The 24,913-nt window shown below is 38.9% G+C and overlaps 1 protein-coding gene across 4 annotated transcripts in view; it reads left to right on the forward strand.

The window, feature by feature from the left end:
• Positions 1-24,913, forward strand: part of NTRK2 (neurotrophic receptor tyrosine kinase 2) — a 231,456-nt gene that overhangs the window by 162,921 nt on the left and 43,622 nt on the right. For 3 of the 4 annotated variants that reach the window (XM_089494558.1, XM_089494559.1, XM_089494557.1), the window contains one exon: positions 3,042-3,230. In XM_089494558.1, the coding sequence (XP_089350684.1) occupies positions 3,042-3,230 (189 nt within the window). The remainder of the gene's footprint in view (positions 1-3,041; positions 3,231-24,913) is intronic. The other variant, XM_089494556.1, reaches the window with a different exon arrangement.

A 24,913-nucleotide genomic window follows, 5' to 3' on the forward strand; every position in this document is an offset into this window, starting at 1 on the left:
TCTTCTTCCTCTATCAGCCCCCAATTAACCCTTGAAAGCTCAAACCTCATAGTGATTAAAGTAAGTTAAATGCTGATGAGACCTGGAAGACTGTTAAGTTGATCTCAGTGTCCGTGGCTGCTGATAGCATCCACATCAGTGAGGCAGTGGGGTTGAATCCATTCTTAGTTTTACTCTAAACTTTGAAGGACCTTATCCATGGAGCTGCCTCCTATCTGCAAAATATGTTCAGCCTTTGGTTAGTTCATTTAAAGATCAGGATGAATCCCAAAGCAGATTGACCACCCCACTGACAATGTTTAATGTATGTTACTTTTAGAACACATTGCACCTACAGTGGTATTAGATACCTTGATTAAAAGATACCTTGATTCATATGAGCATAGGGAGCGGGTGGAGGAAGAAACACACAAATGCTCTGTTGTGAGAGCATTTAATTCATATTTGTTAGGGCTTTCTCAATGGTGACATCTCAGTTTTGGACTATCTTCCTAAAGAATGTTATTGTTGTTGTGTGCCTTCAAATAATCTCTGATTTATGGACCTCTGTTATGACTTATGGTGAACTGGGTGAAAATTTCATTTGTCCATAAACATAAACCAAGGAATATTATAATCCTCTTCATCTTTGATTTTCATGTGTAGAAGGGTCAATATTGTGAGGTTGGGGTAACTCCAACTTTGCCAGGTGTGCATACACATTCATGAGGTTTTCTTGGGAAGATGTGTTCAGAGCGGGGGTTGCTATTGTTTTCTTCTGAGGTTTAGAGTGTATGAGACTTGCTTGAGGTCACTCAGTGGGATTCCATGGCCCAGGTGACTACACCATGCTAGCTCTCTTAAAGTTATGCCTTCATAACTCCTTTGCCATCTATTCAGTATTGGGTTAAGATTTTTAAAAAAGAAAAATGACTTTGACATTTTAATTTGTACAGCCCCGCACTGTGTCTTTCACTTTTAAAAATCTGCCGTTTTATAACTACTTAATGTTCCTCAACACTGTTGGCTCACCAAGTGAAGCACATTCAACAGATCCCACTCTTTCCATAGCCCCTCTTCACTCACCTGAAATCTGCAGCAAAGGGAGGGCCGCTTTCTTCAAATGGATTTTTAACCATATGGGTGGCTGCACTGGACAAATGAAAAAGAAAAGAACTGTGCCTGGGTGGAAGTCCACTCTCATCACATTAGTATATAATTGCATTGTGTTTAGTCTCAAAGGTGCTACAAGATCCCTTTGCATGTTGATATTGAAGACTAACTCTTTACACTGCATTCGTTTAGCTTCAAATAAATTTTTAATATCTATTTTACACCTCCTAATTTTATGAAGAACAATGAACAAACATTTGAATTTAAAAATTGCCCCATTTCTCTGCATCAGGGATGGAAACATGTGGCTCTACAGATATTATTTAAGTGCTGGCTTGAGTGGATAGGATCTGCAGTCACCATGTGAGACCCCACATGATTCTCAGCCCTGCTTTATTTCACTCAAGTATGACACCAGGGAAAAGAGGGCTAGGTCAAGAAAAGGACATGTGCTTTGAGTGCAGAAGGCCCCAACTTTCATCCTTTGCATCTCCAGGAACACCTGGAAGGACTCCTCCCTTAGACTTGAAGAGAACTTTTGTCAGTCCATGCCAATAATGCTGGGCTATATTGACTTCTTCCAATGCTTCTACGTACATATACTATTCATTCTCCTCTGGGGTATTTGTGTTGTTTTCATTAATCCAGCATGGATAAAGTGCAAACTACCTGATGTTATTAAATTACAAACATTCATCATTGTGGGCTGTGTAGGCTAGGACTGCTGGAAATTGCAGTCCAATAACATCTAGAAAGCCACATTTAGTCCACTTCTGTGTTAACCCAAGACAAGCTTAAACAAGGGGGTTGATGTAAGATACAAATTCACTCTTTTTTGATAATCTGTGGTGCTAGTTTTGATCTGTAACCTCTCCAAGTAAGGCTGCAAAAAGCTTCTAGCTTAAATCCTAGAGAGGTACCACCTGTGTGCGTCAACGGTGTTCTGGTCCAAAATAGAACTCTTACATTATACACCATGATGACATCTGGTACAGAAAACACATGGCACTTGAGACCTATTCCATTGCATTCATATCAGTATCACACATCCAAATCTGCTTAGGGCTGAGTCTTTGCTCTACACATTTGTACAGCTTCTTTCCTATTGTTTCTAAGAGTATGGGTCATGCTCTGGTGGGATGGGGTTGTTAGCTTCCCAAGTGGTAGTAGAATCAAAGCCATAATATCATCGGACTGAAACAAGATTTATTTTTATTTTACTAAAAATCAGGGGCAATGAAGTCATTTGCTCCCACCACCTCCTGCAAAGGTTTCTCTTTTAATCCAAATTTAGCTGCAGTCCTTCCAATTGACAGAGAGGAGGGATGGATTTTACCAGCAGCAACAGATGTTATGAACTAGCCCTGTGTTACAAAATGCAAAGTAATTTGGATTGGGCTGCTCTTGAATGGGCAAATAAGATTCATTGGCTTTACAAGAGACCTGCTCTTGGTGGAGAGGAAAACTTGAACAGGACTGTTGATATGAACCAACATAGCTGCTTACATATTTGGATTCTCCTTTGGTTTCTAGCTATGAGGAATGCCTTACTGAGCAACTGAGTTTCAAAATTTACCACACCAGTGGGAGCAAGCCATTGATTCAGTGAGATCCAGGGACAGGTGGCATAGTCTAAGACAGGCAAAAGGCCAGCTCTAGTGGTGGCATTAATTGACTGGAATGGCCAGAGGCCTTCAGCTGAAGTAAGACTAGGAAGCAGTAGACACATTTCCTTTGGTAGGTATGATTCCATGGTAGTACATAAGGTAATGTACAGGCAGTGAGTGTCCTCTGGGAGTCTTGATGTGAGACATCACTGGCATTGCTGCTGTTGCTGCTGGGTTTTACATTAATTTATATTTTAGGCACAATGGGGAGTACCAAAGGTGATGGCAGAGGGAGGGGAGAATTACGTTGAGTTACAGGGGAATCTTTGTTTCTAACTGTAGGTCCTTCTTCAGTTATCAGTAATGACGACGACTCAGCAAGTCCTCTCCATCACATCTCGAACGGAAGTAACACTCCATCTTCTTCTGAGGGTGGCCCAGATGCCGTAATTATTGGAATGACAAAGATTCCTGTCATTGAAAATCCCCAGTATTTTGGGATCACAAACAGTCAACTGAAGCCTGATACATGTAAGTACCCTGATTTCTCCTCTCTTGAATTTGTAAGAGATCTTGAATTAACAATTCATGTTTATTAAAAGTAAGCTCCATTATGTCAATTTGCACTTACTCCCATCAAATTGGATTGCAGCCTACACGTGCTTTTTGAAATGGGAGAAACAGGGACCAACTGAAGACTAGTTCTCAATTATTTCATCAGGCAATGAGCATATTCAAATTTTTGATAAATTGGACAAAGCTCAGATTGTGGTACACATTTAGTATATCAAATAATTATGGCAGTACACAAATATATTGTTTGCAGTTATGTTTTTTGTGTTGATAAAATTAATAGGTTCTCTAATAAATCCTGAGGCAAAGCCACTGTTCTTCCCACTGATTTATCTTGACAAAGAATTATGCATGTAGTAGGATGGTCGAATGGATTGTACCATCATAAACTATAGGCAGAAGGGTTGTGTTTTCATGTTCCCTTATTATTAATTTTAAATCTTCAAATAAATAGAAGACCAAGTCTACAAAGACAGGGCTGAGTTAGAACCATGCTTTCTGGTATATTCATTTTCTGTTTAGGGTGTTTTTTTGTGGGAGGGGGCTTTGTTTTGTTTTGCTTTGTTTTGTTTTGCTTTGTTTTAAATTTGGAGGAGCATTGAAAATGAATTCTAAACTGATGCAGCCCATTTAAGCATCTCGAACTCAACCATAACCTTCAGCTTTCTGGATGGAATACTTATAATAAATCTCTAAATGTGGATTTATTTTATTGATATCCTAAATACAAATTTAAATTTGTTTTGAAAAGATAAGTGATAATGATATAAATTCACTATTATATGTATAGTGTATGTTTTGGGGGATGAGTGTCTTCAAATCTGACTTCTTTTTTTGCTACTATGGTAACCATAGCCTGCAAAGAGTACACTTATTGTATTGTTTGCAGCCCAGCATTCAAGTTTGGAAAAAAAATTGAATTAATTACTGTTGAACCACAAGAGATTTTGGCACATTTACAGAGCATGGGTAAAATGGTTAAAAATAATGTTACTCCTCAATGCAGCAAAATTCTAGATTGCCCAAGACATTCAATTCTTGAGTGATGATCAATGCACAGTGGTTAAATGCTTGTACTGCAGCCATTCACTGCAAACTGCAAGGTTGCAAGTTCAGTACCAGCCAAGGGCTCAGGCTCGACTCAGGGTTGCATCCTTCTGAGGTCACTAAAATGAGTACCCAACTTATTGGGGGCAATTGGCTTACATATTGTAAACTTCTTAGAGAGAAGTATAGAAATGTACTTGTTATTGTTATTGCTATTAATCTGTTTCTTTGTGTGTTGGCGGATATTTTTGGTGGGTTGGTCATTTTAATTGATTTTTAAAGAATTTAACCTAACACACTGATAGTATATTAATAGCACTGTCACTAATTAATTTTTTATTTCTTCTCAGTGTTGTAATGTTGATGGATTTATTTTCTTTAGTAATCAAGGAGTAATGCGTTAGCATCAATATTAGCATTTCCAAGCTCTCTATTTGCTTCAACCACCTGATTTAGAGCAAACCCACCAACAGTGATAGTAGGACTCAAAAAGTTTTTGTCATCCCCCAATCACTATGTGGGAAAGCCTTTACATGTAAATTTCACAATTTTTCTGGCCCGTGGTTTATATCTGCAGTTGTCACTGTTCAAAATGAGACCATGACACTAAAGTGAATTAACTGTAGAGATTTATCAGAAGAGTCTAGCAAAGCACAATTAGAGTAGGATGATAGTGTCTTTGGCAGGTATTTATCTCACAATATTGTAGCTCTCCTCTTGCTGCTTTGCATTTCAATAGTTGGTGGAGCACACATTTTTATTGATGGGGAATAGATTCTGGTTTTCAAATGTGATACTCTTTTTAATTTGGTTATATGCCAGGGTATATAATTATGAGGAGGGGTTGAGATCATGGCCTGTTCAATAGGAATTTTGCTCCCTAACTTAAAATTTCCTTCAGTTCTCATTTAAAACTTCCATTGAGCAATTTGTGAAAAAAGATTAGAAATCTAAAAAAGGGGGTAGCACATTCAAGGGAATGTGAAAGTACTCAAATATAGGAGTTGTAGTTGTAAACAAATTGCAGTGTCTCCCTAGATAGACATTTGGCGACTGAAGAAACAAATTAATTGGGAAGGGGGCAGAATTCTTATCTGGAGGGCAACCAATCCTGTATAGGTCCCCCACTGGGAACTGTTTGAGGACAGATTCTACTTTCTTGTATCGGTCAGTTTCCCAGATTCAGTGAGAAACATGACTTTCACTGATATCACTACTTTTAGTTCTCTACTTTCATGCATTAAATTCCTGGCTTCCAAAATTTCAAAACTGAAATAGGAAAGAGGAAAACGTTTTATATACATACTTGTCAGGGAACAGTCATACGAGGGCCTGTCTATATGGGTTATTTATTCCAAATTCCCACCCCCGCCCGGCTCTATGCTTCCTGTATACATGATGCAGGACCAGACCCATGAATTGGGTGTGGACTGTCTTCACGACGTCTGCTCCCAATTTGGCCTTCCCTTATCTTAATCTGAATTTTTAAATCTTACCATTTGCTCCAGGTTTTCAGTTCTCTTTGCAATGACGACAAGCAGCTGCCTTCCCATCTGGTCCCTGTGGGCTGCCTGGGGCTGCCGCTGTTGCTCTGAGACCAGAACAAAATGCCCAGCATTGATAACTTGGCTGGATACCTCATTGTGACCTCAACAGTGTTGTTGGAAAATGAATGGGGACTGATTGGGAAGGCATCCATCCATTGTCATTGTGGAGAGAGCACTGGTAATAGGAAGACTTCGAGGGAAACCCAGGGCCAGAAAACTCTGGGGGCAGCCTGGTGTATTCTAACCAGTGAAGAAAATCACTGGGGAATAAAGCACCTATAGAAAACCTTGTTCAAAGCTTTAGACAGCTTGGTGCCTCAAGGTGGTTTGGACTACAACTGCCTAATTTGTAGTGATTGGCTATGCTGCCTGAGACTTATGTTAGTAGGAGTTGAAAACATCTGGAGGATAGCTTGCATTGATCTAGTTGAACTAACAACTAGGTAGTAAGACGCTTTAATAAGATAAAGTCATGACATGAACTGTGAGAGCTGATGATTCAGTCAGGAGTGCCATCCAATATGGACTGAAGGAATTAGTTTGAGCCTTGAGTATGTATGTAAGACAGAAACAAAACACAACACAATTCTTTAAAAACAGCTGAATGAATAACCCTTAACAGCTAATATGCTTCATTTCATTTGGTTTGGTTTTAATTGGTAGAAATTCATCTTTAAGTTATAGACAGAATCTGGAAAATGTATTTTTGGACTATAACTCCCAAACTGCCCCAGCCAATATGACCACTGTCAACAAACAAGCAATATTTTAAATGCCATGACACCAATTTGCAATAGTCCCTATAGCTAGGCAACGGCTCTCACATAATTCTTGAACAACATGAGCATTGTTCCTCCTGGGAGTCAAGGCTTGGATGAAGTAATAGAACTGTTTCTAAGGTTGTTTTCTCATAGCCTACAGCACCCTGATGGATCTTTTGTTGATGATTATCTGAGCAAGGCTCCTGTACTATATACTATATCGGTTTCATGGCATTTTAATTTTCATGGCTCTATTCACAGGAATTCAGTGGGCTTTTTTAATTATTATTTGGAGAGATGCTTAGAATTATCTGTTAGAAAACTATAGTCTATTCTCCTAATTTATAATCCAGGCACTCTCAGAAGAGAGGCACCAAAGTTCAAATCCAGGTATCATTATAACTGAAGTGGTATGAACCTAAGTGTGTATACACCCTCAGAAAGCCTCCCTTTTCTTTCACTTTCCAACAATTATCATTTTTCCAACAGTTCCAACTATATAATCTCTCCAGTTCTTACGAAGGGATAGGAAATGGCATCACTTGGAAGGTTGCTTAGAAGAACAATTAATATAATACAGTACCAAAATGAAATCATCCATAATTGAGCAATAATAAGATGATACTCCAAGACTCTCCAAAGTTGAAACTGGGCATGAGAAAAAGAAGATGCTGAACTGCTGGGGTGGAGGAAGGAGCTACAGCCTCCCTTTTCCTCATATGTATTTCCTCTCCCAGCATTAAATGATAAAATACACAATTAATAATTCATTTTTCCCTTTGCAAAACCATAGGTTTCTTGTCACCTAAACCAAAGCAAGCCAAAAGCTACAAAAAACAAAACAAAACCCCCGCACATTATAGGACACTGAAAAGTGATTCTGACCCTAGGACAAAATGGCTGGAAGAAATGGGTAGCTTAGATCAGGTTAGAGACTGTTTCTATCCAGATTCCCTTAGTTTCCATCTAGGGTTGTAGTTTCTAACTAAGGTTGTAGATCTTCACTAATTTCAGTACTATACATAATAGATAGATAGATAGATAGATAGATAGATAGATAGATAGATAGATAATAGATAGATAGATGATAGATAGATAGATAGATAGATAGATAGATAGATAGATAGATGTGTCCCATCTGGCAACATTAGAATTATTATTTTTATTCACATTCAAGCACTTTGTAAAAGGTCATGAATGATCTCTGTACAAAAACATTGACCACAATCCTACATCACAGTCAATAATTTCCTAACTTTATGAATCCCTAGCTACATTTCATGAATACAATAAAACCCTGTAGTGAATTGCAAAAATGTGCACCCAGGCATTGGCAAGAGTACACTAGAGTGCATTGATACTTCATATACACATTGGGCACTTTTGATGCCCATCAGGCCCTCTTGTTGTGCTTTGGCACTTCCTAGCCTGTGTCCAGGTGCAAAGCAGGGACAGCCCTAATGTGTATTGATACCCATTATGTAGCAGGCCATGGTGCATTAGTCAATCCACCAGCTACCATTGTTCAGTGAATGCCTGTATGCTGCAAAGTCATTATACCTCCTAGGTGAATACAGATGTGAAACTACTCTGCTCACTTTTCTGCACATGTAAAGCCACTTACATAGACACAAGTCCCATCCTGAGTGCCAGCCATTGTATTTTGTTTGTTTGTTTGTTTTTTGGCTCATGAAACAATGTTTAATCATCACCACTACCACCCCACAAAAGCCACCCATGGGTTTTGCATGGATGTAGTAAATAGAGATAATCTTAAAAATTGGAAAGTTGCTGCTGGACTTTTTACTCTCACATTGTGCAAAAAATCCTGTGTCAGTTGACAGTTCTTTAATGGCATGTTGATATACATTTACTCACCAAGGCCAAGAAAATTTTCCAATAATGTACATCTTTACATCCCTGCTTCCATTCAGACTTTAAACCATAGGCCTTGTTCTTTAAAATTGGTAAAGATCAGAAGTGAGGAAAATGATGGGTTATCCATTATAGCTTTGAGTTCAGAGTAACTAACCTGCTACATGCTTTCTTTGTACAGCATGTAGTGGTACTTAAAAAATAACCCAGAGAGGTTTAAAGAACAAAACAAAGAGTCCTGCTATTTACTTCCAAAGTTCTTGTTGCTTTAATTTGTTTCCAAATAAAGCATAAAAAGTCTACACTTTTAAGCTTGTTCCTTAAAAAAAAGTTGAGCTGTACTCAGAAGAGAAGTGAAATAAGTTTTTTTATTACAGATAGATCTAGCACTATTTTGATACCTTGTATCAAAGTTCTCAGCAAAAGTTTGAAATGAAAAAATTAAAATAAAAGTATAGTGGGTATTTAAAATATCTTTGAGAGGAGTTTCTGTCCTTTATACACGCAGCCACCTAAGAAAAAGTCCCAGAACCACCACCACTCCAAAAAATTAGTCAGCATTAGATTCTATTGCCTTCCTTCATTTTAGACTAAGCAGTGTATTCCTGTTACTCCCTACCTCACTTCACCTCCAACCTTCACTCACTTAATGAACTCTGCCTTTCTCCCCTATCTCTCTGATTCCATCCTTCAGGGCATCTCATGCCCTTGTGGCATATTTATTGCTTGCTTCATGCACACTGCTTGCTCTTCTGACTCTCCTACTTCCCAGCTTGCTTCACCTTGTACCCTCACAGTACACCCCTCTCTTGCTTCTTGTGCATCACTGCTCACACTGCTTCCTCTCACTTCTCTCATGCCTGAAATTTCCAGGCAGACGTCTTTCTTCAGAGTACCTATGTGGATTATGTAACTACTATTCTCAAGGGACACCACCTCTTTATATTCAATGCTGCTACCACAGACATCATGTCTGAATCCAAGCTCTCAGACAGATAGCATTTTCCAAGGCCCAAAGTGCATTGAAACAAAAACAAATCTTTATTTACAGCAGTGAAACCTAACACAGCAGATTATTTATTTAAAACACCATACTCTGTCTCACACATCCCAAGCTAATTCAAAACCTTACAAACATTCAATCAAAACTTTTCTCTCTCACTCAGGCCTTGTGCAAACAGGTCTTAAAGGCTGGATTGGGGGCAGTGTCGGGGCATAGCATCTACATGACACATGCCCAGGCTCCACCCCCAGGGCAGTGTGACATCACACTCTGCATCACACAGTGTACAGCGTCACAGCACTCCTCCAGTGTTGCATCAGCATGATGCAGAGCTGAAGGAATGCTGTAAATCCATGCCGCCATGGCTGTCGCATCCTTTGCAGGGCACTAAAAGGAGCCACTTTTTGTGGCTCCTTTTTGCACCCTGCAAAGGACAGATCAGGGCTGCAGTGTGCAGTTGTCGCGGCCCCAATCTGGTTGTAAAAGGGGTGGTTGGAGGCTGCCCCTTTGGGACTGTCTGCACAGCCCCTCAATCTCTAACTCAAACACCTCTCAAACTCTTCTCTAACTGTACTCTTCTCAAACTCTAGGCAAACTGAACTGGCCATTCAAAATGAACTCCCAATTGTCATTCACCAACCTTATGCAAATTTTCTTAAACATTTCACCGATCGGTATTAATGTCAACACTCCATTCTCCCTCTTCCAGCAGATCCATACCTCTAATACACAATCCATAAATCAAACAACATTTTCAAATACAAATCCATAACATCACAGCAAGCCCATTTTAGTTGCTCTCTTTGGTGTCAGATCCACCACCTCAGGTAAGCAGCTTTTTTCCCCTTGCAGAAAGGAGACAGGTGAAGCTGGCTAGCTGACATTACCTGGATCAGACTAGGCCCTGTAGAAAACAGATGTCAGGCAACAGTCCCCAGGGAAAGAGGTGGAAACAAGGAGAGCAGCAGCAAGGCCTCCATCCTATATGAGGAGTGACATTGGTGGTGGCAGTAGTGATTATGGTTCTCCCCTTACTCTGCTGACTAGATTTTTGTAGTTAAAGCAAAGCTTAACTTAGTATAGTTTCAAGCAATCCTAACATTGTGGAATTTTTATCTAATAAAATATTACATTTATTTTCATTACAATGGAATCAAAGATCCATTTGTCCTGTTCTTGTGCAAATGGCTATGTGCCCTTGCAAGTATTTCTCAAATTAAACTGATTCTCTTTGGCAGTTTTACAGGTAGTTTTTGGAATATGGATATGAAGAAGGGATACAGAGTAAAACTATCAGTTTGGGGCCCTGTATTTTGTAAACTGCCTTTTTGAGATAAGCTTTTAGGTCTCTCTGTCCATACCAAGGGGAAGCAAAACAGCTGAACAAATTATGCATTTAATTGGGCCTAGCAAGATGCAGCTTGAGGTACTCTTACATAACCTCCAACAGGTGCAATATTGTATGTACAATCCTGATCAATCCCCTGTCATCCAACTTCCCAGCTACTTTTAAAATGTTTAAGTTTCTTTCCCCTCCACCCACCTTACCCCTTTATCCTCAACTTACTTCAGTTGCTGGAAACTGAATTCAAAGAGCAAAAGTAGTTTGCATTCAGTTAACTCTGCACAGGAGAGAAGAGAAGAGAAGAGAAAAGGGGTGAAATCTTGCCTTTGCCAGTCAGCTCAGGCAAAAGCAAACTGCTATATCCCCTCCTGGATTGTGTGTTCAGTAATAACTTCTGGTATCTTAACTGTACTATGAAGTTGCTTGGCCATAAGCACCCTGGTTTTCATCTATGAAATGTTGGAGGGTATGCTCTTAATACATTAGCGATCTTTAGGTAAACAGGAAGACCTTGGCCTGAATCTTACTAATCATTCCAACTAGAGAAGACAAACTGAGTCAATGGAGTTTATCTATGTGCATTTGTCTATTAATTCAGTGATTTTACACTACTTAGGAGTAACCAATAGTCCCTTGTTACTCTAAAGTTTTATACTTCTTCTTGTCCAACTGGATACAATGGCCACTTTGATATGGAGAATCAATCCAGTGCCTGAAGATGGTCCTGCCATTAGGCAGAGTGATGCACTCTGTGGAGGTGGCAAGGTTCTGGAAGACATGAATGTGTTTTTTTCCTGTCCTGTCCAGAGCAACCTCAGATTCCCAGCCACTTAGTCCCTTGAATCTTCTGCTGCCCTCAGGTACAATGTCATCTGGTCATCAGTCTTGTAGTTAGATTCAGCTGCCAGTGCAGTCAGCATGCACATTATGTTGGCTGCCATTTTGTCTTTTGATTCATGCTGCAAAATATCTTCAGCTAGTACTGTTTACTTGAGAAGCTTTCCCTTGGACATCAGTGGTTTGCAACACAGGTATACAGATTCAGGCCTGTTACAGGCAGCCAAAATAAAGCTGCTTCGAGTCACAGTGGAGGTATGGCGTTTCAATCATGCATGCGTCCTAAGAGTCCAGAAGTCGCACCAAAGCCACGCTCAAGACTGGATCATGGCTTTGGTTTGGCTTCTGGACTCTTAGGATGGTGCATCATTGAAACACCATACCTCCACTGTGACTCGAAGCAGCTTTATTTTGGCTGTCTGTAACAGGCCTCAGTCATCAGACACTTGCCCACATCTCCATGCTGTGAATAGAGAAGCCTAGTTTTCAGAGTGCAATATGTGAAAAAAATTCCAATGGGTTCTGTAAAACCTGAAACTTGAAGAAAATCTACACACACACAGCTTGCTAAAGTGTGTATCTGTTTTAGCAGTGGTGTCGGCTGATCCACAGTCATTACAGAAACAATTGATCAGACTGACTGACAGATGCTATCATATCAAAGAACCCCAGTTCTTTAAGGAAATTTAAGGATTAGACTGATATCCAATATGTGTGCATCCAGTGAGCTAAATCAGTTGTAAGACCCTACTAAAAAGACTAATTAAATCAAAGGGAACTTGGTGAGTCCATATGCAAACTCCATTGATTCAATTGTTCAATTGATTCCCTGTGATTAGGTGGGATATAAATAAATCATTTATTATTATTATTATTATTATTATTATTATTATTCTACTCTAGCTTGGACTAAAAATTAGATTTAGTATTGCGAAAAGAACAGAATTTATGGCCCCCCACACTTTGTACTTTGGGTCAAATTTAGCCTGAAATGAAAATTCAATGCTGTCACTGCTATGTTATCTCCACTTAACACTAAGAGTACCCTGTTGAAGATGATCACCTTCCATGTGCTCTGTGAACACACAGAAGGAGAACAATTTTGTCCCCCAGCAAAGCCTTTGCAGCTATGTCTTCAGATGAATTCATACAGCTGGCTCTTATATGTGTATGGAGCGCTGTTTGATTATTGTTCTGGCTCTCATGGAACCCTAGATTTCATATATCTCATATGGTTATATACATGTAGGATCAAATTTTGTGTGAATATTCCTGTGCTAAAGATTAAACACAGCGCTTTGGATATATACATTCATTTCCTTGTGTGAAAGCGTTTCTTTGGTTGGCACCCTGTGTAATGCATAAAAGGAGCATAAGTGTTGGAAGACAGAATTACTCTAATAGCACTTAATATGGATGCTTTCCTCATTTGAAATTTTTTTGACCAACAAATGTCAGCCCATAAGAGGGGAAAATATAAAGATTAGAGGATACAATGGGAAAATAATTTAATTTAACTGATAATGAATTCATGCATGATTTTTTTTAAAAAAAATAACATTAAAGTATCTTCTGAATCTTAAGGTGAGAACAGTAGGAGTAAATAAAAGAGCACATAGCCAGGATTATTCATAAATCAAGCAAATTCATTTCAAGAGAACATGTCATTAATCAAATGTTTGTGCTTGTACTATGCTCCTTGCCTCAGGCACGTGTTCCAAAGATGAGCTGGGAAGAAAGTAATTGTCGATTCAACAGCCTTGCTGTTGACAAGGCAGTATGCAATTAAGAGAACAATACCATTGCTTCTAAACAATTGTTTCTGCTGCCATACAATGGGATGAAGCATAATGAATAACCTATTAATATATAGAATCTGCTGTAGGACAATAATTTCAAGTTCTCTTGTATTCTTAAGCAGGCAGTATGAGCCAGCATGGGTTAGTGGTTTGACTGTAGGATTAAGGTCAGGGTTCGAATCCTGTACTCAGCCATGGAAACCCACTGGGTGACCTTGGGATGTGTCATACTCTCTCAGCCCCAGAAAACCCTATTTTAGGGTCACCATGAGTCAGAAACAACTCGAAGACACACAACAACATTTGAAAAGAAAAAGAAGGTGAGGAGTCAGAGTTTGGAAAGTTACTTTTTAAAATTAATTTGTTATGTAACATGTTGCAAAGCAAGCAACTCCAAAGTAATTTCTTACCGCTGAAATTTTAAAAGGCAATTTGTTGTACTATGGGTTACATTACTTATTAAGTTTGTCATTCTTGGGACTGATAAACAGTAACATAAAACAGTCCTGACTCCTGAGCACTCATGTACCTGCAACACAAATCAAAATCACTGCAGTACACCTTCTCTTATCCTAGGAGTTTATCACATGGAGGAAAATCGGGGGGATGGGAATCAGGGGTTTAAGCTGTCATTATTCTGGGAAAGTCACATGATCATGGGAAGATTTTTCACACACATCACGATTAAAGAGGATTTATACTAGGAATAACCAGGTAATAACCAGTAACAAATCATTCATGGGATTTCCCTGTGAATGATTTGTTGCTGGTTATTACCTGGTTATTGCCAGGATAAGTCCTCTTTACTTGCGACATCGTATGACAATCCTCAGCACGATCGCTCAACTTTCACAGGATAATGACAGTTTAAACCTCCACTTTTCCCTGATTTTCCCTGTGTGATAAAGTCCCTAGACTACTTGTGAGAAATAAATTTCTAGTTAACTCCAGTGGAGATGAACAAATCTGTCAGTTTCTCTTTCTTCCACCTTTAAAAAAAAATCTTGCATTCTTTTCATTGAATTTATGAAAAAATGTGTCAATTCTGGTAAGCACTTTTCCAAAAACAAACACAATGATATTCTTAACAATACCCAATGGTTAATTTATTAGGGACTGCCATTCCCAGTACACTGTAGACCACACTATAATTGTCTGTCATGTAAACTGTTAAAGATGAGGAACGTCCAAAAGAGTGGGGGATGAGAGAGGCCAGATACAATACCACAAACATGGCTGAATATGTAGGGATTAAAACTCAGGCTTTCCCTAGCTAAGTACTCAAAGTAATGGTATGGAAAAGTTACATTTTTGAGGCTGAACTGGCCAAGGACAGTTGGGAGCTGTGGTCCAAAAATGTAATTTCTCCAAACCCCTTTGCCTGCATGAACTAATCTGTCATTTCCACTTTCTTCCACTTCCCAATTATTTTAATCTGAGTTCTTTCCATCACATATGTCACCATTTGCAAATGTTGAAATGTATTTGTCCAAAATGAAAAGAAAGACACTGAAACAGCATTTCTATTGATGTCTAAAATCAACCAAACTGTTTTCCTAGAGATAAAACATACACTAAAAATGGGAGTGAAAGCTACCCAGGTGCCACTCTGTGAACTAACCCCCAACCTCTTCCCCCCCAAAAAAACCTGATTTAATTCATGTATGTAGAAAGAGGGAGGGTAAGAGAATAGCAAAAGAAGACTATAAAGATGAGAAAAACTATCAATCCATGCCTTGTATTCTTTTAGATTTTATACAGCAATGCCTTAAATTAAAGCAAGATTGTGCAGCTGTGTAGTCAGCGCCACATCTCAGACAATTAGAGCGATTAAATAGATTCTTCCCCTCATTCTCTGATAGTGTATCTGCAGAATCTGGGTTAAAGCACTGAAGGCATTTGAGAGTGTTACCATCTCTTTTGATATTTTTCTTGGCTGGTGTTAACAGCAGCCATGTTGAATGATGACAGAGCTTTTTAACTGGCTTTCTTAGGGGAAAATGTGCTCATTACAGTTATTCTTCATCTTGGCACTTCTCTCAGAGCCACCCAGCTATTTGAATTTGTACTGGCTGGGTAAGGAAGAGGCTTTCTCTTCTAGCTTGGCAAAAACAAGACAAAAACTGGGGGATGGGAGAATCCTGAAAGGACTGGGGAAAATATCTAGAATAGGAAATTGTAACGTTTTCTGACATGATAGAAGTTGACTATCAGAACTTTTGTATCAAGGTCAAATTTATGTGGCCCAGAAGCTGCATGTCTCAACAGAACTCTTGACTTCCTTTTAATGCCAATTATTTTGTTATAGGAGCCAGCATTGTGCAGTGGTTTGAGAGTTATGATTCTAGAGACCAGGGTTTGGATCCCTTCTTGACCATGGAAGCCCACTGGGTGATCTTGGGCAAATTACAGTCTCTCAACCTTAGCAAAAGGCAAGGGTGAAACCCCTCTCAACAAATCTTGCCAAGAAAACCCTGTGATAGGTTCACCTTAGAGTCACCGTAAGTCAGAAATGGCTTGAAGGCACACAACCATTGTTGTTTTGTGCCTTCATAACCTATGGAGACCCTATTACAGAGTTTGCTTCAGAAGGGATTTGGCACTGTCTTCCACATAGGCTGAGAGAGTATGACTTGTCAGCCAGTGGGTTTTCATGGCTGAGAGGGGCTTTAAACCCTGGTCTCCCTGAGTCCAGCACTCAAATCACTACACCACACTGACTATTTTATTTGTTTTAATTTCTGCCTGCTCATAAATAAGAACTATGCTGTATGCCCACACTGTATATGCTGTATTATCTATGAGACAGACAGATGAATGACAGACAGACAGACAGATTAGAGCTGAAAGATAAATTTATTTGGGATGAAGTGAAGGGAGAGAAGGGCCTAATGAGCCTGGGAGTTCATAATCCCTTTGTTTGTATAAATGCATTGCCAGCTCAAGTTTTATAAGGCAAGCTTTCTGTACCTGCCCATGACAAAATGGCTTGAATTAAATTTCCAGATTCTGCCACTGCATGCCCCACGGCCCAAACACCAAAGCTTCAACCAGCTTGAGGTATCAGTAGGTGAGAGGAAACATACAGCGTGTTTTAAGCTGTCTAGCAGACACCTCTAAGCAGCATCAACAAATGCTCTAGGCTATTCAAGATTAATGAATCTGAATTAACAGAACCTAAAACACTTAAATAGGAAAATAGGGACAAATCAGATTAGCACTACAAATTAACTGAAGTCTGGAGACTTCCTTTTCTTTTGAGCTGGAGTGGCTTAGTCATACACCTGCCTCCTGTTATCAAGAGTTGATACCTTCTCCTCACTTCCCTTAATCACCTCCTTCCACCCTTCCCCTCTTTTTTCTAAATTATCTGTTTATAGAAACATTATGGCCTGCAGACAGCAATGAATGTGCTTAAAGTGTGCATTTTAAAATCTGATGGCTCTCTTTGCAAATCTGTCCTTTACATCACATGTACTCTCCCTAAATTATTCTCATTCATCCACTTCCCCTTCATTCTTAGTAACTGTTGTGGTCTGGTTTCTGTATAGCTACTTTTTCTTCAGGAAACTCTTATCAGAAGAATGGAACAGGGTGCGGGAACATCAAACTCCCTTTCCCCAACACTGGAGCACTGGCTTAAGTTCTCCTGGCTTTTTGAGTTTTCCACAGTGGCAGTAAATCTGATCAAGGTTTTATTCTCAAGAGCCTGTCCAAGGTGCTGAACCTATTTTGGTTCAGACTAAAACCTGGAACAGATTTACTTGATCACTGACATCGGTGCCACAGGCAACCACTAACTTAGCAATGGTGGGGTGGAGGAGCAAATAAGAAATATAGATCCAGTCATGAGCTTCTGTTCTTTTTATTTTCTTAGATCCTTAGGCCACAATCCTATTTGTTGCACTATGCTGGTGGTTGCACTTTAAAAAAAATTATATTAAAATTCTTCATAAACTAAAATTTAAAAAGCTCACAAAAGCACACAAACTAAAATACATTCAACATAATACAAAACAATTTTGGATTTTTTTTTGACTATTTGAATATTCATAATTAGATATTTTGGCAATGGGACCAAAGTCTTAATATTAAATTCATTTATTTTCATATATACTTTATACATATAGCTTGGAGTTAATTTTATACATAAAATTTCTAATAATTTTGTCCATGAAATAAAGTTTATGCACGTGGAACCATTAGAAAGCAAAGGTGTTACTATCTCAGCCAAACATATGGACAGTTCTTGCTTTTGGAGTATTTTGGATTTCTGGATAAAGGTACTGAACCTGTACTACTTAGTCTGACAGAGACTGACTACCATCAATTTTTTGTGTGATAATATGGTATTTACAATAACCTTAATTCTCTCTGTAGAGTACTACTTACATTTCATCTATCAGTATGTAGAGAGATTTTGTAGCACCTTTGAGACTAACTGAAATAAAGAAGATGGCAGCATGAGCTTTCATAGATTTCAGTCTACTTCCTCAGATACATATAGATATAAATATGCATCTGAGGAAGTAGACTAAAGTATACAAAAGCTCATGCTGCCAACTTCTTTATTTCAGTTAGTCTCAAAGGTGCTACAAGATCTCTCTACATACTGATTATACAGACTAACATGGTTATATCTTGGAATTTCATCTGTCAGCTTAACTCATACTAATTTTCAGAACCAGTGGCCATTTTATTACCTTCATTATTTCTCAAAAAGTCAGTCAGGAGTTTCCAATCCTCCATAAAACTTCCAATTATATTTAACTAATGAAAATAGACAATTTATCCAGCTTTGCAAATTCATTCATTTTTAATAACAATTCTTCCATAGTAGGCATTATGTTAGTCTTCCATTTCTGAGAATATTAAAATCTTATATATATCTATATATTGAGGAATTCCTCCATAACTATTTTCTAGTTGATCACCCGTCAATCCCCCAAAAAAGATTAACTGTTTGTTAATCTTTAAAATTCTCTGTGGTATTTCCATCACATATGATAACGTGCCCCATCTTGGTTTTCATATTTCCAGCATACATTCAAATTTCTTTTATACATCTTAGACAATTTCTCAGGCATCATAGAGCAATGATATATAATTTTATTTAAAAAATCATTTTTCGATCATAAATATCACAACCCCCTTGACCACACCTTTTCCCATTACTCCATTTATATATTATATCCAAAGTTCATAGCCACAGTGGTTGCACTTATTCAAGGACCAAGCAGTAGCAGTAAGGAAAGGTAGACAAAATCTGCCAGCATGGCAGGAACTATGAATCTGACACTGCATGAATTGCAAGAGAGTATACCTCCACACACCCAAATTTCCTCTTTTTCCCCTGTAGGGAAATTTGTTACTGGGAGAAAGTGCACTTTCTATGACCAAGAATGTGAAGTGCTACTGAAGTTTAACAAAGTTTAGGCAAAGGATTTAAAAATAAAATAAAATAAGAATTTCATCAGGCTAGTAATCGATCATAAAACTCAGACCCTTATGATAAATATGCGAGGGGCAAATGATATCAGTAGTGGAACATCTACATGCTGATAACACAGGATTATCCCCCCTTAGAGAAAACCAAAGCAATTGCAAGAGCATATGAAAGATTAGAGGCCATTTGTCATGGGAACAAGAGGGACTTTTCTAATGAAGCAATGTGAATAGCTACATCCCTTTAACATGACACAGACTGATTTAAAAGAAAAGAATGGCTGTAGTATTTGCAGCTGTTAAAAGTGCATATCTCTGTGTGGCTACATCTTTTATTGTTGCACTGGAACAGACTAATATGACTCCTTTGAAAGTCTCAATATATTGCAGGTTGTAGGAATTGCCACTTCCCTTCACACAGCATTTTTAATTTGTTAGTTATGTGTCTTTATTCTATTCTGGCAGTCTCAAACCAAGTAAAAAGTTTCTCATGTGTGTGTATATAAAGTGAACCTGACTCGCCTTCTAAAAACTCCTTGATGCTACAAAGTTCAGATCCTGAACTTTAGACGAAATCACCAGTGTTCCAAATTTAGCTGTTATTATCTCTTCCTTTCTTAACAATCAAATCACACAGATGAGGTAACTCAGGCCTGTTACAGACAGGCCAAAATAAAGCTGCTTCGAGTCACTTTGGAGCTATGGTATTTCAATGATGCATGAGTCCTAAGAGTCCAAAAGCCACACCAAAGCTGCACTCCAGCTTTTCATGTTTTGAACCCTATGCCCTGTTGCTCCATGATAACAAAATCTAGTAATTTGGCTGAGAGAAAAATAATGAAACCTACTTTGAGGAATTTTCTCAGTAAGACAACATGTGTGTTGGATGAACCACAGACTTTGTAGTGGAAATATGTTTTGGAATCTTAGCATAAAAATAGAGATGGAAAAGAAACCACTACTAGTCAACTAGCGCAGGTTCCTTTGCTAAGAGCCAACACAGGGATAATGTAGAATTGTGATTGGATCTCCTGGCAGTTGTTCCCCGTAAATTTAAAGTGGCTGCAGAAAGCTCAGATTTAGATCAAAGCAGTGCTTCCCCAACCTCCTTATTTTTTAAAACCCAGCAACTTTGAGATGGGGCTGGTGACTATAAACAAATAATGCAGAAGAATTTAAAAACCTTCCTCAAAATGACACTGCTCCAGCCAAAACCAAAGCATACAAAAGCATCAGGAAGTCCTGTTCTAGTCATAGACCATTTGTGCAGCCACACACATGGCTTCTAGTGGACAATATTTTATGGAGTATGATCACAATTTAGTTTGAATATACACCAGAATCCAATTTCATGCCTTCTGATCAGTGGTGAACATTTCCTGCTTTATAATGGAAATATCGTTTGAAAATATTCTTGGTTTAAGATGAGCAATTACACCAGCAATTTCTGGACTATTCAGCTGATGAGTTTGTTTGTTCTTGGTTGAAAAAACACTAGTCCTGAAAGTCTGCTTGTGGTGCATGCAACTCTCCTTTGTGCTTTCCACAATTCATACACCTTTAGAAAAAATTGCCCTGCCAAAATTTATACAGCTGTCTATCAGACCATGGCTCACTGCATGGACACTCCCCAAAGCACAGAAAAGATCCTGCTCAGACTAGGGATGCTCATGGGCCATCTAATCCAGTTCAAAGCTCATTTCAGCAATTTGGATCTGGACCTAATTTGGATGAGATCAATTCAGACTCATTCAGATTCAGTCTGGATCATGTCTTTAAATTGAAATGCTGGATTGGTGCTAGCCCCAGAAACACATTTTACTTTTTCATTCATTGGCAACATATCTAATCCTCATTTCCTCCAGTGGGCTGAAGACAGCATATATGACCCTCATCTTCACCATGTTCAGTCTCAGGGTTGTTGTAAGGATAAGAATGTGGAGAAAGGTGTAATAAATGAGGTATCTGGATAGGGTTGCCATAATTGTCCACTTTTACCAGGGACAAAATGTGGAACAAATTCAAGACCAAACTGTAGGACAACTGCAGGACAAAACTCAGCCCAAAATGTAGGACATTGAAGAAAAATGGTGGACCTTAAATGTCCTACATTTTGAGCTGAGTTTTGTCCTGCAGTTGCCCTACAGTTTGGTCTTGAATTTGTCCTACATTTTGTCCCTGGTAAAAGTGGACAATTATGGCAGCCCTATATCTGGAGGAAAGATGGTGTATATACATAGAATCATAGAATCATAGAGTTGGAAGAGACCACTAGGGCCATCCAGTCCAACCCCCTGCCATGCAGGAAACCTAAATCAAAGCATCTCCAACAGATGGCCAGCCTCTGTTTGAAGACCTCCAAAGAAGGAGACTCCACCACATTCCGAGGGAGTTTGTTCCACTGTCAAACAGCCCTTACTGTTAGGAAGTTCCTCCTAATGTTGAGGTGGAATCACTTTTCCTGCCATTTGTATCCATTGTTCCAGATCCTAGTCTCTGGAGCAGCAGAAAACAAACTTGCTCCCTCCTCAATATAACATCCTTTCAAATACTTAAACAGGGCTATCTTATCACCTTTTAACCTTCTCTTCTCCAGGCTAAACATTCCCAGCTCCCTAAGTCATTCCTCATAGGGCATGGTTTCCAGACCCAGATTTTATGATGGCCGCTCGTATAGTACAGGTTGAGTATCACTTGTCCGAAATGCTCGGGACCAGATGTGTTTGGGAATTTGGATTTTTAAAAATATTATTATTATTTTGGAATGTTTATATATATATATATATATATATATATATATATATAGAGAGAGAGAGAGAGAGAGAGAGTCTGAGGTAATTTTAAACATAATATTTTTAATTTATGAAACAAATTTTGTGAACACTGAACCATCAAAAAGCAAAGGTGTCACTGGACCTGAACAGACAGGCCAAAATAAAGCTGCTTTGGGTCACTTTGGAGGTATGCTGTTTAAATGACACACACATCTTAAGAGGCCTCATAGGACGCATGCATCATTTAAATAGCATACCTCCAAAGTGACCCAAAGCAGCTTTATTTTGGTCTATCTGTTCGGGCCCACTATCTCAGCCATCCATGTGGACAATTTGGAATTTTGGAGTATTTTGGATTTTGGAATTCGAGATAAAAGAGACTCAAACTGTATATTCATTCTGCATAAACATTCATACATGCTACATCTATGATTCTCATTTATGCAGAAAGTATACTAGAATATACTTTGTATGTCTTGATATATCTTAGTATATCCTGGCAATCTTGAACAACAAGAGCTTATAGAATATAGGGCAGTTTATTGAAAATCAACAAAAACATTAAAAATTAGCCGTAGTGGATTCATGATGGGCAGAAGATGGTTTGTAAAGGCTGGAATTTAGATGGGGACAACCTCAATTAAGTGTCCTTTATTTGTGTGAATGTCTTTTTCAGGAGCCGCAGGGGTTGATATTCTCGTCTGCATCATGCAGCACTGAGTGACCCCTCCTAATTGACTTCAAAGCCCTGAATATGCCTCATACATATTCAAGGTGCTTCAAGGTGAGCAGGTAGAACTGGAGAAGCATCTGTCATTTCCCTCTCTCAAGCTGGATACAGAATATTATAGAAGCGCTGAGACCTCTGGAAGACCCCCGTGAATCTCAGCACTGATATCATTGTGTGTCTGGCTATGTGCAGCATGGCAAGACCTTCTCCAATCCTGCCTGCTCACATTGAAGCATGGAAAGCCTGTGTGTGATGGCTTCAGTGCTTTAAAGTAAGTTGTGGAAGGTGGTATATGGATCAGTGTAGCATAAGGTGATGTTGAATTGAGACCATAAAATTTAGCTTTCAGGGACATTTTAGTCAATCCTGATGGCTTTTAATAGATTAATCAGATGCAGCTGAAGATACTAAGAGAGGTAGGTAAACATGATTTCTGATGACATCTTTTATAAAATGCTCATGAGTGGGACAGGCCCTTCTGGGCCCATGGGACAGCTATGAAAGGGGGTGACTTTGACCTCACTTGTTGCATTATTTTTGAAATATAATGGCCAAAATCCTCTATCATTGTCTATGTTTTGAAACTTTATACATACTTAGCTACATAGCAGAGGCTCTAAGAAAGTTAATGAATTGCAAAGTTGCTTAATGGAAGACTGCCAAGAGTATTGTAGTGCCCACTGGCTCTCCCTAGTTGATACCCCAGTGCACAGGGGGACCAATATGCAACAGTCTTAATGTGCATCAGTTCAAATGCATGTTGATCATTTTGTTGGTTTCCTTACCTAGTAATGTGACAATAGCCCTGTACTAGATAGGGACATTATAGAACTTCCCAGTTCTAATTTCTGAAAACACAAGTCCACATATGAAGACATAGGTCCACAAAAGAATGCCAGACAACTTCATTAAATCATGTTTTCCTCAAAGTAATTTGGTGCAGGTATTAATGTTGATTATAATTTGTTACTTCAAAACTCTGGGCAAAATGGCTATGGGATTGGATTTAGATTGAGAAGGATCCATCCCCACTAGGGATGGATGAGATATATTGTTGCATATATTGTTTGTTAAGAATTTTTCAAAATTTGCAAATGTATTAAAAATATCCAGTAGAAAGAACATGGAGATTCGTTACAGACTGCCAAAATAAAGCTGCTTCGGGTCTCTTTGGAGGTATGCTGTTTAAATGATGCATGCATCCTAAAAATCTGGAAGCTGCACCAAAGCTGCACTCCAGTGCTTAGGAATGGAGGGTGGCTTTGGCGCGACCTCCAGACTCTTAGGACCCATGCATCATTTAAATAGCATACCTCCAAAGAGACCTGAAGCAGCTTTATTTTGGCAGTCTGTAACAGGCCTCTATCTGAGTGTGAGTTAAAACCAAACTGACCAATTTACTCATCTCAGTCCAGAGCTTTTAGTACTTAATTCTTACAAGTCTAGTTTTGAATCCTTGTTTATTCCTCTATGTTCATGGTGCTGAATTGAAGTTGTTGGCATCTCTCCCTTTTTTTGACAGGCTTCTTAACAGCTACTTGGCAAGCAGTTACAACATGCTTCTCCCAATAATGGGAACACTGGTATCTATGAAATTTAGCCAGTGCAGATGGTTTGGAAATCTGCTTGTTTCATTTTTCATATGAACTTCTCCAAATCCCCAGATTTCTGCAGAAATCATAAAGATTTCAAGATTATTTAAAACAACAACAAAAACACCAAGATTGTCAGACAAAGTAAAACTCACAAATGTCTATATGCCTAATTGTCTAATGGCCACAAACCTTCAGGAGGTTTGTGCAAATCACTGCCACTTTTTTTTTTAAGAGAAAAGGGGTGGGATTGTGTCCACTACTCTAGGAGCCTGTAAGGAAGAGCAAAATTTTTGAAAATGTGTTCAAATAAACAAAGGTAGAGTAGATTTAGAACTTCAGAGTTTGGAGCCTACTGTCTTAAGGTCAAGTTCATTCGGCTAATTGAGTCAAGGCTCAATAAAGCTTATTCAAGCATGCCTGACCTTTCTCTTCCTCTCTGTGTGTATTTTTAATTGCTCTTTGTCCACGCATGCCCTCATTCAGCAAAGTCTTGCATCTGCCGGAAGATTGGACCCATGCCCTTTTCTGAATACTAACCAGCCTTGGATGTTTGCCTGGTGCCCACTTTTTAAGCAACAGTGGTGCTATGTGTATTGGGGGGGGGGGGGGGGGCCTGTGGATACAAATTCTCCTAATTGTTTCCTCTTCTTTCAGTTGTATCAGAACAAAATGTCCAAGCCCATCTTCCTTTGCTTCCCATTCAATAGAGGGAGGGTTGTGAACAAGTTCATTATAGTGTGATAAACTGGCCAATAAACTTGCTGCAATTGTACTGCGGAAGTGTTTGGGCAGCTCTTGTTCCTTTAGTGACAGCTGCCTGGCATAGAATGTTGTAATTATCAACGTAGTGAAAAAGAGAGTGAGATTCAGACAGTAGGATAAA

The sequence above is a fragment of the Sceloporus occidentalis genome, unplaced genomic scaffold (assembly GCF_023333645.1).
Source record: "Sceloporus occidentalis isolate IW3139 unplaced genomic scaffold, rSceOcc1.0.p SCAF_73, whole genome shotgun sequence".
In the NCBI taxonomy this organism is placed as follows: Eukaryota; Metazoa; Chordata; class Lepidosauria; order Squamata; family Phrynosomatidae; genus Sceloporus; species Sceloporus occidentalis.